The 19,643-nt window shown below is 51.6% G+C and overlaps 1 protein-coding gene across 4 annotated transcripts in view; it reads right to left on the bottom strand.

Moving 5' to 3' along the window:
• DHX30 (DExH-box helicase 30) overlaps positions 1-19,643 on the bottom strand; it is a 29,473-nt gene that overhangs the window by 6,629 nt on the left and 3,201 nt on the right. Inside the window, exons 3-8 of one of the 4 annotated variants that reach the window (XM_080829206.1) lie at positions 19,037-19,091; positions 13,449-13,544; positions 6,135-6,265; positions 5,405-5,515; positions 1,279-1,580; positions 674-794 (exon numbers count right to left, since the gene is read on the bottom strand). In XM_080829206.1, coding sequence (XP_080685332.1) covers positions 674-794; positions 1,279-1,580; positions 5,405-5,515; positions 6,135-6,265; positions 13,449-13,544; positions 19,037-19,064 — 789 coding nt within the window. In that variant the 5' untranslated portion in view covers positions 19,065-19,091. Of the gene's footprint in view, positions 1-673; positions 795-1,278; positions 1,581-5,404; positions 5,516-6,134; positions 6,266-8,277; positions 8,507-12,298; positions 12,328-13,448; positions 13,545-17,005; positions 17,034-19,036; positions 19,092-19,643 lie in introns of those variants that run through there. The other 3 variants (XM_080829207.1, XM_080829208.1, XM_080829205.1) reach the window with 3 other exon arrangements.

Consider the following 19,643-nt stretch of genomic DNA (forward strand, 5'->3'; position numbering starts at 1 on the left):
CTCAGAATCCCAAGGAACCCAGCAATGGAAAATGAACCCCCATCTCAACAGGTGCCAAATATCGGCCACACGAGATGGGCCACCGGGCAGCAGAAGCCAGCCCCAATAGGGCTGTGGCTCCCTAGGTCAGGGCTGGTGTCTCCAGCCATCCCATGGTTTCGAAGCAGAAGACAGTGTCTGGCCAGGGTCGCCACCTACCCTCCAAGCCCACTGTGCTCTCAGCACCTTTGAAGCAAACAGGGATGTTGGCAGCTGTGGGTCGAACCTGTCAGCATGAGCCAGAACCAGGCACATTCTGGGGGTGCATAAAGCCCTTAGCCCTAGGGAGAAGCTGTGCTGACTGAAGCCCGGAGCCCAGCCACGGAGATGAAACTCAACCTCAGCCAGACAGCGCCACCCCTATGCCACTCCTGCCAGCCACCCCGGACCGAACTCGGGTCTCCCGTTCCCACGGAGCCAGCCCACCCCGAGTTCCCACACCAACTGCCACTCAGTCCCAGCTGCATCACCTTCTTTATAGTCCAAGGACCCCGAGCCCCCTGCCTGGCCTATGTGCAGGCTGAGGGCACAGCTCACACATACCTGTAGACCCCCTCCTACCTGGTCCCAGGGACAAGCAGACACAACCAAGCCAGCTCCCCACCCACACGCACTTCGGGGAGACCCAACTCACCTTAGCTGTGGAGGACGATGTTGCTATCTGAATCACTTTGGCCAGAAGGTTCTTGGGAAGCGGAAACTGGGTCAGAGCCCTAATAGCACTGTCGTCGTCTGTCATTTCAAAGGAACCCCCCCTGGGAGGACCAAAATTTCAGGTGAAAAATCTCTCTCTTCCTGGGCCCGTTCACCTCAGGCTCCGAGGCCCAGCGGGCTGGGACAGCGCAGGGGCAGGGCAGGCAGCAAGAGGCACGGAAGAGACGGCAGGCCCAGCATCGTCGCGTGGCCTGTGATCCTCTCAGACACACAGCATGACTGGCGCTCCCTCCGCTCCCCCGGACAGGTAATTTCGGGCAGGGGGTAGGGGCCCAGGGGCAGGCGGAGTAGTGGCTGGGCCTCAGTGGGACCCAAGTATGCCCGGAGGAAGGGTCCCTGCTGCCATTCTGTGGAAGCCCAGCCACACAGCACAATGGCAGACATACCGATATGAACAATGGCACACAGAGGCTGAGACACAGGGCAGGGACTCTCCCATCTTAGACAAGGTTCCCAGGGAACACCCCCCCCATCCCTATGTCAAGGTGCAGCCAGCTTCCCTGCATCCCCCACGTCCAGCTGTACCTCGAGTCCCTGAGTGGGGTGTGAGAGTCCTGCTGCGTCATGGACAGGAAGTCAGTGACATCAATGGTCCCCTCTTCCAGCTCTTCCTCCTCATCCTCCTCTTCCTCCCGGCCCAAGGAGCGGGACAGGCCCCCAGGGCCCCCTGGCCGAATGCTCTCGGGGTTCAGCTGCCGCCAGGACGTAGGTGGCATGGTGGGTTCCGGGCGCCACCAGCTGTCAGCCGGAGAGCCAAAGCGATCGGCTAGCACGCGGTATTTGGCTGCATCAAACAGCTCGTTTCGGGGACCCAGCAGTCCCCAGCCCTGGGGGGGGGGGGAGTGTTGTGAGGGGGCATCCTCACGCCTCAGTCTGTCCAGAACCTGCCCCCTTACACTGTAAGTCCCCTATGCAGGAGCCATACCTTTGCACCCATCCACCTGCCTCAGCCCCCAGGCCAGAACTGGGTATCAAGAGCGCACATAAAATGTCTAGCTCTGACACACGAAAATGACAAGGTAAACGCTTACATCTATTAGACAAAAAACTGAAAAAAAACAAAACAAAACCAAACCCACGGGCAAAGGGAAAGCTGATACATTCACAAAGTGATCTAGAAAGCTTCGGTGAATATAGCAGTTAGGAGAAATGGAGCCCACCCTACAAAACAGATATATCTCTGGTCTGACCAAAGAACCCTATGCTGAGAGCATATTCTAAAAATAACCTGGAATGCTTGTAAAGCCGTTCATACAGAATATCTTATTTTAAAACGTATTATAGCTTCATTCTCTTCTAGAGAGAATACCGCATAAAACGTGCTGAGTCTCCAGCACGCACAAAGCAACGTGTTGGCTCCCCTGCACGTCACCAGGAGAGACGAGACCCGGTCCCTACCCACAGGAAACTCCAAATCCATGAGGCAGAACAGAAATGCAGGCGACCAGGGTCTAAGGAACCACAAACGGAGAAGCCAGATGAACGTAAGGAACGTAATTCCAATCCAAGTCTAGCTAAGCTGCTCGGGCATTTGCTCCCAGTGACCTCTGTGCCGCGGCAAGGGGCACCAAGCAGGAGGCCAACGCCCGTACACACACTCTCTGGCGGGGGCAGGGGGAGGAAGGAGCTGCGGAACCGAGTGCAGGCGCTGGGGAACAGAAAGGCTGTGAACTGCAGAATACCGAAAGGACTCCCGCTTAACATCCACCCGCTTCAACAACAGGCCAAGAACATCACACGTTTCTCCAAAGAGACACAAATGGAATAAACACAAGACGCCGACGCGGCCTCCGAAACTGTAGCTCCTCCCGGCACGTCGCGAGATGACACATTCGGGCGCAAATCCCCAACACCTCCTCCCACCTGCATTAGGTACATTTGGGGGAGAAACTTTTTTCCCCCAAAAAACCAATTACTGTATGTGACTATGGAACTTCATTTTCCACAAATCCATCGCCGGTTTGGTTTAACGCTGCCCTTTAGAACTTCTGCCTCATTTTCAACTCCATCAGGGCAAGAAGACTTGATGAAAGCAGGCCCCTCCCCCAACACGTCTCAGAAGGAGACTCCATTCGGCTCTAAAGCAGCTCCCTGTGCTCTGTGTGTTTCCCAAGGGGAAGGCAGTGGAAGGACAGTGAGCGAAGATGCTTCCTGGAGTTGTGAAGACCGACAGAGCTACCTCCTTCCGACGGGCAAGGACCAGGCCTGGGGATGTGAAAAGCAAACACTCTCTTCAGCTCATTCTGTCCTTTCCAGCCAATCTGTACAAGATCTACCCATTAGGATGTAATCTCTTACCTACAGAGAAAGCTCTGTGCAGTTAACACAAAACTTAAAAATTTACCTTAAAAAAGAGACAGAAAAGAAAAGATGCCCAACGTCAGTACGAATTAGGGAAATGCCAGTCAAAATTAAGAGATCCCACCTGACGCGCATGAGGACAGCTGCCAAAACCCACATCCTGAAGCGCCGGTACAGACGGAGCGAGCCTGTGCCCTGTGGGTGGGAACGTGAAACGCTACAGCCACTGTGGGAAAAGCACGGCAATTCCTTACAAGAATTAAGAACAGAACTACCATATGATCCAACAATTCCATTTCTGGGCATTGAAAGCAGTGTCCTAAGGAGACTCACTGTACACTAGTGCTTGCAGCAGCATTATCCACAAGAGCTGAGAGCTGGAAACAACTGAAGTGGCCATCAGCGCGTGAGTGCACAAACCGAATGCAGCACAGCCAGATCAGGGAGTGCGCCTCAGTTCTGACACAAGCTCCATGAACGGACCTTGAGGAAACCATGCAAGTTCAATAAGCCAGAGACAAAGAGACAAATACTGCAGGATTCCACTTATATGAGGCTATGAAGTCCCAGAGGAGTCGAATTCATAGACACAGGCAGCAGGTTGGTGGCTGCCAGGGGCTAAGGGGAAAGGGATTCGCTGTTTAATGGCTCTGGAAGTTCAGTTTTGTCAGGTGAGAAAGTTCTGGAGACTGGGTGCACAATGCTTACCACTACTCAACTGTTTGCTGAAAAATGGTTAAGATGGTAAATTTTATATTTTGTGTAACTTACCGTAATTCAACAAACGAATCAACAAAAGAGGGGCTATGAGCACAGCAGAGATAGGGACAGAGAGAGGGCGGGGGAGGGACGTGACCATGACTTGCTGCACTGAGGCCACCTTCAAACGTCAGAGAAGAATCTCTCACCCACAGCACTACTGGCATTGGGGCCAGCTAATTCTTTGCTGGGGGTGGGAGGGCGTTGCCCTGTGCACCGTGGGGCCTTTAGAAGCATCCCCGGCCTCTCGCCAGGAGCACTCCTCCAGTTGTGGCCCCCAAAATGTCTCCAGACGCTGCCAAATCCAAGTCCGGATCTGTCCCCCCAACCCCCTGTTGAGATTCCCCTCTCAACCCGCTGCTGAGACTCCCCAAGGTAGAGCTGTTCTGAAAGATGGGAGATTTCTGAGCAATTCAGCAGATGGTGGCTAAACCACTAAGAGATAAGATTTCCCCAGGGGAAAGGGGTAGAGAGAAAACAGATGTCAACAGAAGGTGGGAGAAGAGCCTGTAGTGACCCAGAGAGGGGAGGGAGGAGGCATCCAGGCCCAAAAACACTCAGGCAAGGCGAGGACCGAAAGGCTGGCCAGAAAAAGCGTTGTTCCAGTCATTCAACAGTCACCTGGTGACCACTGCTATCTGTCAGCCACTGCGGGGAGAAGGCAACTAGTGAGAAGGACAAGGGACACAAACACATAGCGGGGAGAATGCACACCACAAGCACCGGGCGCTGTCTGCTCTCTGGCAACTGTGGAACCAGGGCCAAGGGGAGGGAGTCAGGACACTGAAGTAAGTGTGTGCGAAGCCCACAGAAAAGAGTCAGAAGAGGAAGGATCCAAAAAGCAAAGGGTGGGAGAGGGGACGGAGTAGAGGGGCAGAAAGGGGACAAAGACAAGAGAGGGGAGGGCCCGGCGAGGAAGAGGCCCTTCCTCCTCAGATGCAGGAAGCAGGCGGGGACAGTGAGGGCCTGGGGATTCGGTGGGAGAGAATTGGAAGGAATACCCGCCCTAGAGCTCTGTCCCCACTGGAGCAGAAACAGACCGAGGAGCCCGAGCAAGACTCAAGGTTGGCGCAGCCACAAAGGGAGCCCATTAGGGATGGACGGAAAGGCTGGTGAGCAGCGCTGCAGGGCTAGTTAAATACTGGGTAACCAAGAACCTGAAAGCAGCCCATGCCCAACCACTGGGAAGTGAGAGAAGCAACAACCGTCCTTCTGTTCCAAGGAGCAGAAAACCGTGTGGGTGCAGAAACACCCACATGAAATCATGGGAAAAGAAAAACAAAACTTCCAAAATGGAAGTACATCCACGGTGCTGTGCGACGGGAGCATTTATCAAGCGCTCTCCTCTGTGTTTTCTGAAACCACAGAAAGCAGGTAACTACAGTGGCAAAAACCAAACCAAACCAAAACACCCAAGTATTCCCTTGTTGGCTGAACAGCAAGAAAAGAACGAGGTGGAGAGAACAGGTGAGTGAGTGAACACCCGTGAGCCTCCACCAAGAGGCACTTGGTACCAGAAAGCCCATCAGAGCCCAGGGCAAGGGCCTTCCCAGGACGGAGGTCGGCCTGGCTCTCGCCAGGGAAGGGTCACCTTGAATAGCTGGCAGGCCGCTGCTGCAGCCTGCCGCTCGGCGTCGATCTTCTTGCTGCCATAGCCTTCTACCTCCACACTCTTGGGCCATTTTATGTGGAGGGTGACTTTCTGGGGAAGAGAAGAGAGAATCAGGCCCCTGGCCCCTGGAGACCACAGAGCTGCCACAGATCACACGGAATTGCTGGGGGCCTGATGGCAGCTGAGCCGAGTGCAGGCTGCACCCCACGCCCATGGCTAACCCCTGTGAGGCTCAACCTTCCCATCCTCAAGCCGTTCATCCCACCTCAAGTTGTTTTGCTTCTTCAAAATGCCATGTTCTAGTCAGAGGGCAAGGTGGGACCCATCTTTATTGTTAAAAATCTTCATTCAGAATGGTTTGCCTGCATGCTTCTGTGGGTCCCAGGACCTACGAGACTCTAGGAACAGGAATTTTTATCAACTCTGACCCTCTGCAGTCCCACTTCTTCAACAGGGACCAGAACCAGGGGTCAGTGCAGAGGCCTGGCATACCGAAGAGAGGAACTCCTCACCTCATCTCCCATGTTCCCTTTCTCCAAACGAGGCTCTTTTTCAGACCTCGCTCTGCTTTGAGAGTCTCTGCTGACCATTTTCAATTCACAAAACCCACTCTATGGCCTGCCTGACCAAGAAACCCAGGGGAGAAAAGGGCAGCGAACCTCTTTCCTGATAGTCACACCAACACCTCCCCCAGCCACCAGTGACTTACCTTTTTCTTCGGTCCATTTGTGTGCACGTAGACCAGTTTGTCCTTTGCATGTGAGATGCCGAGGGCTCTTCCAATTACACTGTTGAGAAGGTTTTTGGGCTGTGGGAACTCTTTTAATAGGTCCCTAGAAGCTAAGAAAATAAGAACAGAAGCATTATAACTGCTCCTTTTCTTTTAAAAACTCCATGGGGTGTGTATCAGGACAACCCTGGGCTGGATACTGAGGACGTTGGCTCATGACCCCAAACCACCCAGGAGCATCTTGGTAAAGGAGGGAGGAATGGCTTCAGGTTTACAGGGGTCAGTAAACGTGCACAACCAGACCCACTTGCACAATCATTTCCTGAAGGAGAAGGACCAGGGACCCACACACCACAGAGGAGAACCAGCCTCCATCCTCTACCCCGTAAGCTCCTGATTTAATACATCAGCTACAGAAGCCTAGGCGGCAACCCCCCTCGTCTGAAAGAAGGTACTGAACAAAAAAACAAAACAAAACTCCACCACACACACAAACTGGAGATCAAGACAATGCAAGGCCCCTCCTAAAACAAACAATACACAAAAGGGAGGGTTAGTCCCGAAGTCTGAATACCAGGCCCTAGCTCTCTTTTTGCACTTTAGCATCCTTCAAAGGGCCACTTAGAGCCAGATTATATGAAGGGACATCGATCAGGGATCTCCACAGTTGAGACATGCATAAGCTATTTCTCCCCCAAGTTTGCTGGAGTCAAGTGGAGACAGGATGCATCAGATACGCTGAGAAGTACCTCACTTTTTTTCACTTGTACTTTGGATCAATCCCAGAGTACAAATGGGTGAGATATCCAACCAGAGGCAGCTTGTGCCAGACACAAGGCTCAGCCAGGCCGTGAAGAAGCCTGGTGGGAGCAGCTAAAAACAGAAGTAAGGTCCCCAGAGCACCAAAGTGACCCTTCAAGAGATGCAGGGTCAGAGGCTGGCAGAGAAGATGGGGAAACCTTTTCATTCACCACCTGCAGTCTTTGCTGTTATATTCGCCTTTAAACCAGCTCCAAAAAGAGAAACTTTGTACATATGCCCCTGCCCGCATCAGTCATACATCAACCAGGGAGATTTTTCACCACAATGGCCACCCTGACCCTCATCAGACACTTGAGAATGGTGGTGATGTTGGGGAAGCCTCTGTATTTTGACCAAGCTCCCCCCAGGAGTTCTGATGTAACCCTAATCCTGGGTTGAGACTGTTTCCCTGAAGCAGATGACTGTGTCAACTGGCCAAGAAGGAGGATTCTGCCTGACTCTGTTTCCCTCTAAAGAATTTATAAAGCGGGGCGCCTGGGTGGCTCAGTGCGTTAAGCCTCTGCCTTCGGCTCAGGTCATGATCTCAGGGTCCAGGATTGAGCCCCACATCAGGCTCTCTGCTCAGCGGAAAGCCTGGCTCCCCGCCCCCCCGTCTGCCTCTCTGTGTATCTGTGATCTCTCTTTGTCAAATAAATAAACAGAATCTTAAATAACAGAAAAAAAGAATTTATAAAGCAACTTAGATTCAAGCAGTTAAGAGTGGTATTTAAGTAGGCTCAGAGGGCTTCCCACTGAGGGACCCAAAGTTAAGGAGCCCACTAGACCCCCAGGCACAACAACAGATGTGTACTGGTCCCCTCTCCAGCTCTACAGGGCAGGAGGTTGGCTCTCTACCCACCGCTGATAGTCAGGGATGCTCTGACCAGTCTCATTCCCTGCACTATTCTGGAAGACACAACGCTGGGAATCACTCTGTCTCTACCTCAAATCCTGAAGTACCAAGTGTATTTGGGGCTCTTTACCACACTGCTGAGGATGCGCTTACCCTTGATGCTCCAACCCCTGACCACCCGTTCGAGCGGTAGGTAGATGTTTTCCTGTTTTCCCCCACGCTCTCGAGGTCCCGCGCCTCTCACCTATTCTTGCCTGGTGCAGGCGCTCCTGTTCCCGAACCTCCGCGCCCGGGGTCCATTTGGGCCTGGGCCACACTGAGCTTTACAACAGCAGCGCTGCGGCCCGCCGGCGGCCGGCGGTCTTGGCCACTAGCGGAGAGGAGCCCCGGCCCGCCAGGCCCGACCCCGGCCCGTGCTCCCAGCTCTGCCAGCCCCGGCAGCCAAGGGCGTCGCGGCCCGGCCCTCACCGTTCACCATGCTTCCGTCGCCTTCCCCGGGGCCGCTAGGGGCCACCCCTGCCTCGGCCTCGGCGGCCTCCTTCGTGTGATCGGGGTGGGCGCAGCCTGACGAGAGGCCGCGCGAGCGTCCCTGTCGCCCGGTGGCGCGGTGGCCCGGGAGTCGCAGGCGTGGGGAGACGCCGGCAGCCAGCGCCATGAGCCTCCTGGCGGCCGCCATCGCGCTCCCGCCAGCCCCCGCGGGCCCGGAGCCGGGCAGGGACGCGGCGGGAGGGGGAGAGGGCGGGAGCAGCAACCCGCGCGCCGCCTGGCGGCTGGGAGGACCAGGGACCGGAGCCAGCCGACATGGTCCACGCGCCCAGTTACCCTCTCAGCCGGGGCCTCCCACGTCCCGTGCTTGTCACCTGGTGGGCAGCCTGGGATGGCTGGGCCCCAGCTGAATTCACTGCCCCGTCAAGGCCAAACCCACAGACTCGTCATCTGAATCGGGGGCAGGAAGACGGAAGGGGACTTTTTGGGAAAAGTTCAGGCCTTAGCTCCATCAACTTACGTCCATGGAGATGAACTCCAGGTTCCCTCTAGGTCCCACCCATTGCTCATAAATACCTCTCACGTGCCCTGGCAAACTGGCTTGCACTCCAGACCAAAGAGGGAGGATAACCACTAACCCAGGGCACCCCCATCTCATTTAAAGGCTTACAAAAGAAACCTGAAGAAGAATCCAGCTTTGGGACAGGTAAGACCTCCTGAACATAAGCAAACCACTTTTAATTCCAGGGCTGGAGTCAAAGGTGAAAAATACCAGACTTGGATAACGTGCCCAAGAACTGAGCTGGTCCAGCAGTGTAAGTCTGAAGCTGCTGTTCCTTACTTGCTTGAAAGCCAAATGGGATGCTATTTCCAAACTACTATGTCTGGGTTCTAGCCAGGCTCGTTCCCCTTCTGCCTGGTATATGGCACTAAGGAACAGAAACTTGGCTCAGCTGGGAATCACACTGAGTCTGCATGTTGGGGCAGTGACAAGGGGCTTGGTTAGAGGTTGGCAGTGCAGCTGGGGATATGCTGGGAGGGAGGGTTTTGTTTGTGTGTTTGTTTTATAATTCTAGACCTGACTCTGAAGACTCCTGGAGAGCTTGTTCAAATGCTCAGAGTCACCCCCAAAGTTTCTTATTCATTAGGTCTGGAGTGGAGCCCAGGAATCTGCATTTTTAACAAGTTTCCAGATGATAATGAGACTGCTGGTCTGGGACCTCGCTCTGAGAACTGCTGGCTTATGGCAAGAACATAGGCTATGAGTCCTAATACTTGGGCTTAGTCCAAGCTCTGTCACTTGCCAGCTGTGAACCTTGGGCAATTTCATCAGTGGGGAAAATGACATATTTGATCTACTCATTTGGTATGGCTGTGCTCAGGATAAAATGGGAATGTCTGGAAGGCAGCAGAGTGCTGTACAGTGCATTCTAGAGAATTCTCTAGAATTCTCCACTGAGGTCAGGAACAACAGACCGGGGGCAGGATGGGGCAGCTTCAACTCCCACTCCTCTATTCCCTCCTCAGTGGGCTTTTAGCACGGAAGGGGCAAAAGGGAAGGTGACCTTCGCAGCAGTGATCTGACCTCACAAGGGGACACCACCGTCTGTATCAAACGCCCCTATCCAGATCATCCACATTGGGATGGCGAGACCCTTGGGGAAGAATATGATTCCACAATGGCTTTGACTTTGGCCAAGTGTCACTCTAATTAGCCAAAAGCCGAGGCATCCACCCAGCTTCAGGGTAGTTTTCAAGGACTGTTAGCAGTCCAAATTCCCTCAAAAGAATCTAGAAACTTACCAAGCCTGATAATGGCATTAGGGGCTGAGGCCAGATTTTGAAAATGGTGGTGTCTAAAAGCTGACACAAAAGCCTAGACAGAAAGACACCCTCCCACCCCCCAGAAAGCAGGGCCTGGGCCCATCATGGTACTGCAGTAAGCTCTCAGTACAGCACTCTGTTCTGACAGCCACTTAGGCTAAGGTCAGAATGCTCTGATTTCTTGGATCTGCTCCCAAAGGGGCGAAAGTAGAGGGAAGGATACAAATCAAGACTGGCCATGAGTTGTTCACTGGTCAAACAGGGGGTTAAGTACTCGGGGTTCACTATACTATTGTCTCTATTTTAGAAAACGTTATTTCGAGCAGAAGTTTAAAATTCTATGTTTAAAAAAAAGCATCATGTGATGCCAACCAACTAGCTGGTTCTCAGGGAGCTCCTTGACCCCCTTTCCTATTTCATTTATTGCATCTGGGCTCTAACAGCTGGTATCACCTTGAGCAAATATTTCACTTCCAGAAACCTCACTGCCTCTTATGACATGAGGGAAACTCTTACACCGGGTCTTAAAAACCTTCTGGTTTTGTGATCTTCTGCCCATTGGTCCAGAGCAGGGGTTGCCAAACTGCAACCTGCAGACCAAATCCACCCACTGCTTGTTTTTATAAATAAAGTTTTATTGGAACATAGCCATTCTCACTGTTGGTGTATTATCTATCACTGCTTTCACACCACAATGGCAGAGCAAAGCAGCTGCAAAAGAAACTGTATGGCCCAGAAAGCCTAGAATATGTATTCTGTGACCCTTAAAGAAAGTTTGCCAACTCCTGCCTTAGAGAATGTTGAAGAAAGTTAGAAGGGCTCAGAGATGCCCTCTTCCTTTCCACCAACATTAAAGACTTCTCCACTATCCATTCTTTAGGGAGAGAAAGTTGACTCCTTTGCCTATGAAAAGGAAGAAACTTTGGGGGAAAAAAAAAAAAGAAATGTTTTACTGCCTCAGGGATATCTCTGTTCATTTCTGAATCAAGCATGACATCTGGTATTAAATGCGCTGAACGACAACATCTGGGAGTGTGGAATGAACGTGTGAGGGATCCACTAAATACACAGGAGGCTGTTTTAGGACCCTAAACTTTAGAGGCCCCAGGAAAAAGCAACAAGAGGAAGCCCAAGATAGCCCAGACGTGGGGCAGACGGGAAAACTTCCAGGGGGCAAGTGAGAGGGAGCATCTCAGTCAACCATTCTGTCAGTGCCTTCGACCACAGTTAGATTTTGTGGGTGGTTAGAATGACTAGACATGGTCCCCTTGGCTGGCGACAAGAAAGGCAAAGGGAGCCCCAGGAGCCGGACGGCCACTCTGACTGCCCTACCCATCCTCAGGGCTCTTCCATCCACATATGTAAAGCCACAGGGTCTCTTGAGGTAAGCCACCGTACCGAGAAGACGGGACATGTGTATGAGGGAATGGACAGGAGGGACTAGTCCTACGAAGGATCCTGCCAGAAGTTCTGTTATCCCACGCTGCCTCCTGGTGCTCTGTGTCTCAGATCAGGGCAGGTGGGAAAGATCGACAGAAGAGGCTTTGAATTTCCTCACCCTTTACCTAGGAGGTAAAGAGCTTGGCGGCAGAGTGGGAGGAGACTGGCAAAGGAGGTTTTTTCCAATTTCCAATTTTTCCAAACGCTTCCAAAGGAGCGTTTTTTCCAATTCCAATCTGAGTCTGATGGGCACTGTAACCTATTCGAGTGGCCCCCATTTTGTGAGCGCTGTTTTCCTATCTGAACACCAGAGACACTGTTTCTGCCACACAAATTTCCTTCTAAAGGCAGTGAAGTCATGAGGGAGTCAGAAAGCATGACAGAAAGGCCCAACAGTCATGTGTGGACTAAAAAGTCTGTTGCTTTTGGGAAGAAGTGGAGGCAAGAACCCTTTTTAGGTTGAGAGAGAGAGAGAAAGAGGAGGCAAAGACGCATACACCCATGGGTGCCTTCTGGAGGCGCAGCTATGAGGAGACAATCAGGCTCAGGGGGTCTGTGCTCCTCCAGGGAAGACAGCGCAGGGACTGTCCCCCACCAGAAGCCGCTGTCCCCCAAGTGCAGCAGCCTTCTCCCCTGCATGTGCTCAAGGAGGCACTGCCTAACCGTGCTGCCTGGTTCATCCCACCTAACCGTCTTTAAGCTTAGCCAAAGCACATCTGACACTCTCAGAGCCACTCACCTGCCATGTTGGAAATGTTAACGTTCAGCCTTTTCGAGTTACAGGGCATTTTAAGAAAGAAAAAAAAAAGGGCAATCAACTCTTGTTTTGGCAACGGTAGGGGGGGTGGCATTTCTTTAACACCTAAGTCAAATGGTCAGAGGGGCTGCAAGTATTTCTTTCTACGCTGCTGTCTGGAGTCGGGGCCGCTGCCGTGGAAAGGCATCGCGGGTGGAAACTGAGCGGGAACAGGGTAGCAGCGTGGGCGGCAGAAACTGAGCTGCTCTGTGCTCCCTGACCCTTCCTGAGCTCTTGACCTTCAAAGCACTTTACAGACAGAACCTAAAGTGGACATGCTGTCTCCGCAGGAGGCAAAGACTCTATGACCTAAAATAGTGTTCTTCGCTAGACAGCTGGCATCGGGGCATGAACGGACAGCCAACGGGGCAGAGGGGGCAGCTGTCAGAGGACGAACAAGAAGCCACCAGGAGTACTGGTCTTAGCAGACCCGGAAAAGATCGAAGTCTGAGGGAGGGGCAGAGATACTCACAGGCGGGGATGCTTCCTTGGGTCCCCTTACAGGCCCCACCCCTGGGGTACCAGTGGGACCTGAGGGGAGCTATCACCTGTCCGGGTGCTCGGACATCCTCCCCAGTCAAAAGGTGAGCCTACCCTGCCAAATGGACTGAGAGACAGATTTTAGTGTCAGTAAAGTGCTTTGAGGAGCTGGGGGGAGGTAGGGAGGGGATCTGCCAGGTATCCCAGGGCCTCCAAGATGGAGGACCCAGGGCCTGGCAAGGGTGCTCTGTTCTGGCCCTGCTACAGGTGCCCTGTGCTTCCTGAACCACCTAAGCCAGGGACCACCTAGAAGATCCAAGCCCTGCAGATTCTCCACACTGATGCTGAACACCCAGACTGAGCCTAGGCTGTATGCCTGGTCACACGAGGAAGCCTGAGGAGACCACGGGGTCTAAGCCAGGGGCCAAGGATCATAAAAAAACCCAGACCTTTCCAGATGATTTCTCCTTGAGGGTTCCAACAGCTCCACTAGCCCCACTCCTCCTCACTTGCTTTCCAGAGGACCGTGACCCTGGCACCCGGGCTCCCATGCCACCCGCCTCCCCACAGACCCTGCACCAAGCTGATGCTGGAGGCAAGGCTCCTCCCTTACCTCGAGAGATGGTCCCTCCAGGGGCAGGGTTGACACACATGGGTGGAAGGCGGGGTGGGGGAAGTTTGCACTGACGCTGCCTGTGCTGGGCCCGATCTGGGGAAAGAGAGAGGGCATCAGGGTGACGTGTTCTTACCCCTCACAGTTACAGACCCCTGGACAGACTCATCCCAGAGCATCTGAGAGGAGCTCTGGGTGGCAGGGCAGCGGGATGCATGCAGCCAGTCACAGGCTCTGACAAACAGTGTCATCAATCCCACACAGAAAGAAGGCAATAGTCTACTATAGATGGGATACACGATAAATTTGTAGAGATCCCTTCCTGACTCTCAAAACAGCCCCCAAACTCTCCCTGTTCCCTGAGCCACCCTGTGTGAGTCAAACAACCATCCCACTTCCTTCTCTAGAGTCCTGAGTAGTGAGGATGAAACAAGAAAATAATTGAAAACTGAAAAACCACGGTACTGTGTAAATCCCCTTATCTGTCTTCTGCGTATCTTAGCTTTTCCTGTGTCTGCTGTTGGTTCCCAGATGGCCACGTCTCAAACTTTCTTTCCATCTAAGAAATGGCCAAGAAAAGGACCAACTGGCTGTTGGGGTCCTCCCTAAGCCAAGACCAGACCCACACTTACCAGCCTTCTCTCTCTTTATAAAAGTCAATGATTTGCTATTCCAAATACTTCCATTCATTTGGAGACTAAATACTACTTTTCAGTGACGTATAAAGTATGTTTTTAAGACGTTCCAAAACATTGATATGCATGAACATCACTGTTGCATGGGAAGGTGGGAACATACAGGGAAGTCAGGTTTCACATGTTGACCGCCACCTACGTGGTGACGATGTCATCAAATAACTGGGTCTGGGGGAAAAGGTACACGAGCCCTCTGCTCTTTGCCTTGCTGGTTTCAATATGATAAACAGGGCAGGAGAGGAGCAGGGCGAGGCAGCCACAGACACACTACACCCAACAGTCTGCTCGGCTGCCATCATGTCCATTTCCATAATGCAAACCGGCTCATACACAATCAGTACAGGAGGAAATATCAGTAAAACATGTGAATCCTCAGTTCAAATGTGATTTTCCTAAGGCAAGGGAACTGAAATAGCAAAGGTAGAATTGTAATTTTCAACAAGAAAACAAAAGACCCTATCAAATATACATATCTATATATGTATACAAACATGGGTGTGTATATATATATACATGTATGTATGTACATATATATACACATATACTTTTTTTTTTTTTTTTTTAGTTCAAGCGCACACATGCAACAGGGGTGGGAGGGGCAAAGGGAGAGGGAGAGAGAGAGAATCTTAAGCAGGTTCCATGTCCGGCACGGAGCCCAACATGGGGCTCGATCCCACGACCCTGAGATCATGACCTGAGCTGAAATCAAGAGTCGGACGCTTAACCCACTGAGCCACCCAAGCACCCCTCAACTATATTTTTTTTAAAACTTGAACCTGAGTGCCTGTAGGGAATCGAGGTGATAGATACATGTGGATTCACTCTACAGTTTTTTCAACATTTCAGTAGTTTTGAGACTTTCCATACTAATGTGCTGGGGGGAAGGCATGTACCTGCAGCGAGGTCCTCCTCCCCCACACTGCCAGCTGCAAGCGCCCTACTGGCTGCCCCACGGGCTCAGAGCCCCGCTGTCCCCCACGTGGCCTTGGCACTGCCAGCCCTGTACACTGTTGGCACTGCACTGCGCTGCGGGCCTCGGCTGTCCACAGCATCCTCCCAGCCCCCAGCGACCGCTATTCGCACACTCGGGCCACCAGGTTACGATGTACCCCAAAGGCCCTCTGATGACTTGAGAGGTGTGTGATTCTGCAGAAAACACATCCAGTGATACAGGAGAAATGCCTGTAGGGTCTTCTGGAACAAAGTGCCTAGGATCAAGGTTTATCTTGAAACTAAGGTGGAAAATGATCAGCTCAACCTTTCCAGTTCTGTTTGAGAAGGGTTCTCATTCATTTCCAGGGATGCTGGATTGAGAAAAAAGAAGTAAGTGATTTGATGATTATCTGTTTCATAAAGCATTTTCAGTAAGGGGGAGCGGGGGAGTTGTTAAAATTCCACATCACAGAGCCCTCTTCTGAACATGGAGCTGGAGGAGGAAAATGGCACATTCTTGCTGTTGATCTAGTGTTTTCCAAAGTTTTGTGCTGACTGTAAAGGACTCAGCTTGCCCTCTGTGGCCTGATTCTGATGGCATTGCCTCCAAGAGACAAGAAACTTGTGCTAAGAAGCCAGCAAAGGCAGTAACAGGCCACTTACCACTCATGAACACGCTAGTGGGGCGGTACTGGCAGCTCCGCTGAATTACATTAGAGAAAAGATGGCAGCCGCAGACCCAGTGGGCCACTGTCCACCAAGCTGCAGGGCACTGCTCCAACTCTCACCTTCAGAAGCGGCCAGCGGCCCAACCCGCTGAGACGCTAAGCCCCGGAGTGCGAGAAAGCATCTCTGACACCAAGCTGTCTTCTCCTATCGTGCAGCCGCACAGCACGCTGCATGCTGGGGCCAGGCTGTCCCTCTCTGGCAAAACACCAGCTACAGGGCTGCACCCCAGAGAGATCCAACTACTCACATTTATCAAGGGCCTGCCAACTCAAGACTGAGGGCTGCAGACAGACCACAGCCAGGTGCTCTTCCCGTACTCTCTCTCATCTTCATCATACCTCTGAAGACAGGGGCTGGGAAACAGGATCGGGTAAGTTAACACCTTGCTAGCGCTAATGGGAACCAGATATGAACCCCAGAGAGTCTGACTCAAGCTTGACACCATGTGACATTCCCTCTCGGGAGTCATGACACCTTAGGGAGCTCATAATCCCATCATGAGGAGCAAAGAAACCTAAAAACTAGAAAAGAGATAAAGAACAGTCCTATAGGGATGCCTGGGTGGCTCAGTTGGTTGAGCGGCTGCCTTCGGCTCAGGTCATGATCCCAGCCTACTGGGATCGAGTCCCACATCGGGCTCCTTGCTCGGCAGGGAGCCTGCTTCTCCCTCTGCCTCTGCCTACCACTCTGTCTGCCTGTGCTCGCTCACTCTCTCTCTCTAACAAATAAATAAATAATTAAAATTTAAAAAAAAAAAAAAAAAAAAAAAAAAAAGAACAGTCCTATACAACAATGAAAATGTCACAAAGCCACACATGACCAATTGCCAAGGTCATGGTGCAAACCGCAAGTGATACTAGCATTCAGAAGACAGGAAAGGGCACTCAGCCTAATGGTCAGAAAAGAAAGGGCAGGTTTGCCTGAAGGAAAACATTCAAGGCAATAAACTCTTTCTGATTAATGGTTTTTCCTGAGACTTTCAAGCAAAAGTGGTTGTTGGTAAGAATGTAACACTTACCTGTGTGGAAAGCAAGGCCCCAAATCAGACTATGTCTGATTATTAGGTCCTAAAGCTATTTAATACCACAGACCCGTGAATTTACCAGGTGTCAGGCCCTCTTCTAAGCTCTTTATCTGTACTAACTCCTCTGATCCCTAGAACAACTGTGTGAGGCAGGTCCTAGGATCTGGCTCACTTACATCAGGAGGAAATGAAGGCACAGAGGCCCAATCACCTGCCCCCGGCCTTGGCCAGCATGGGTGCCGAAGTGTGATGGGAATCAAGCCTCTGGCTCCAGAACTTCTGCACAGAGAGGCTCTGCTGACTCCCATGGAACTGAATGCTAACGTCACCCCCGGCGAAAAGTCTCTCGAACAAATCAATCCCAAGCCTAGAAAGAAAAATTACAAACACTCTAAAGGAATTTTGCCACAACCCTCTCACCTGGTACCATCTCCCTATCACATGGAAGTGAAATAACACAGAAAAAAGGAGGATCATGATTTTTACTGGGCCCTCCGTCTCTTTACAAAATCAGCGCTGTTCCTTCAGACACTCCCACCACGGGAGAATCTATTTTCATCCAGCTTTCACAAGTGGGCGGACAACAAAGCCCACTGATTAATAAGTAAACACAAAGTGTACTAAATTTTCAGCTCAAAATGTGCTGTCCACACTAATCTCAAACCCAATTATTTTCAGTCAGTTAACCAACGAAACCAGGACGATAGATTAATTTTTTCATGCAATACGAAAATACACAGAGTGACTAAAAACAAACAAGGAGGGGGCGCCTGGGTGGCTCAGTTGGTTAAGTGTCTGCCTTCAGCTCAGGTTATGACTCCAGGGTCCTGGGATCAAGCCCCGCATCAGACTCCCTGCTCAGTGGGGAACCGGCTTCTCCCTCTCTCTCTGCAGCTCTCCCCTGCTTCTGCTCTCTCCTCTCTGTCAAATAAATAAAATTAAAACAAAGCAACAAAACAAGGAGGCAGGAAGAGGCTGTTCTGAGCCCTGGTATAGCCAGCCCTCCTTCTGACCCCATTCAACAGGACACCACTCAGCCAAGGTTTTCCAGGCCTCTAGGAACACAAGTGGTAGAGGAGACACAATGGGAGTAAGACTTTTTTTTTTTTCCAGTAGGCTCCACACCCACTGTGGAGCCCAACATTGGGTTCAAACTCACAACCCTGGGATCAAGAGTCGATCCTGAGTTTAAGAGTCACACGCTCTACTGACTGAGCCGTCCCGGGGCGGGGATGGGGGTGTTGGGAGGACAGGGGAGGACCTTTTTAACGCTCTACTGACTGAGCTCTACTAACTGAGCCACTGGGGGCTGGGGGTGGGAGGGTTGGGAGGACAAGGAGGAGCTTTTGAATCAGTGGTTATGGAAGGTCTATAACAGTTCTCACTGATTAGTAAATTATGCTCAGAGAGGAGTCTTACAGCCAGCATCAACAGAGATAATAGGCTTTTTACTCACTGTTCCCTCAGAGGAGGAAAGTCCTGCTCCTAAGATATGCAAAGCCCTCTGGACTGTGGTCCCTGAAGGCTTCTCCAACTATAGCTTACTTCCTGTAAGCAGGAATGAATGCTACCCTACAACCCAGCCTCGGCTCAATTCTGCCATTGCTTACACAGTCCTCTGACCCAGCCGCTGACAGCACGGGTTCCAAAACTTGCCACAGTTTCTATGACCACCAATATAGCAATGACTCAAGCCACTTTCCCCAGCGTTTGCTGAGGCCTACCCTGTGCAGAAGGCTGTGCCAGGTGCCGCAGATGATAAAGGAGCACAGCAGGCCCTGGGTGCAGTGAGCTTCTAGTCTAGAGATACGATGGTCAGAGCAGACTAAGCACAAGAAGATACAGACGTGGTACTGAGGAAAATCAGAGAGAGGTGAGAGACTGAATTTGGCTGATAGAACCAAGAACAGTTCACGGAGAAAATGGCGTAAAACACCAGCTTAGAAAAACAGATGGGAATTCAATGGGCAGTGAGTATGTGTGAGAGGATATTCATGGAGCGGGAAACAAATGAACACAGGGACTTGGCCAAGGACCCAGACTTGGGTTATAAGCACCATGCAAGGGGAAGGCAGAGAATGGACTTTGGTAAGTCATGCAAAGAAGGGGTCTAAGGGCTACACACTGGTACGGGACCTCCACGGCCCTCACAGCTGCCCATCACAGGGAGGGAGGGCATGAGGTCCCAAGCACATCCATGTTCTTACCTTTTCTGAATGAGTCCAGGCTGAACATTTCTGGCCAGGAGGGAAAGCTGGAATCCTAAGAAGGAGGGTCAAGAGGCAATGGTTACAATTCTTGGTCCAAGATCCCACAGAGAAGACTTCAATAACACAGACAGGGCTGTCCAGAAGGCGAGAAAAATGAAGCTCTTCACTACTGAGCCCCAACTGCTGCTCCCAGGCTTAAGGATGGAAGGGCCATCTCCACTCTAATTACATGGCTTTGTTTTTTTTCTCACTGAGAGCTTTCTTCTCTTCTCTGTCCTAAACTCCCCGAGCCCTGCTCAACAGAACGAGATGCATTTCATCCTGAGAGACATACTTCCACCTCATCGCAATACTTGCAATTTTCCTGGGACTTCTGGGAAAAAAGGAAATTCTATATGGACCCCTTTTCTCATGTGGCATCAGCGAGCGGGACTGATGACTACCCTACGGACAAACTAGTTTATGGGGCTTTCAGAGAACCCAGGCAAGCCCCTAGGGATGGGACTTGATGGTTTTATCAAGGAGTAACTTTCATAATTCAAAATAAAAAGCTTTTCATAGTGGAGTTTATTAAATAACAAATATTAAGTTAAAGTTCAACTGT

This window comes from Martes martes (assembly GCF_963455335.1).
Source record: "Martes martes genome assembly, chromosome: 1".
NCBI classification, from domain to species: domain Eukaryota; kingdom Metazoa; phylum Chordata; class Mammalia; order Carnivora; family Mustelidae; genus Martes; species Martes martes.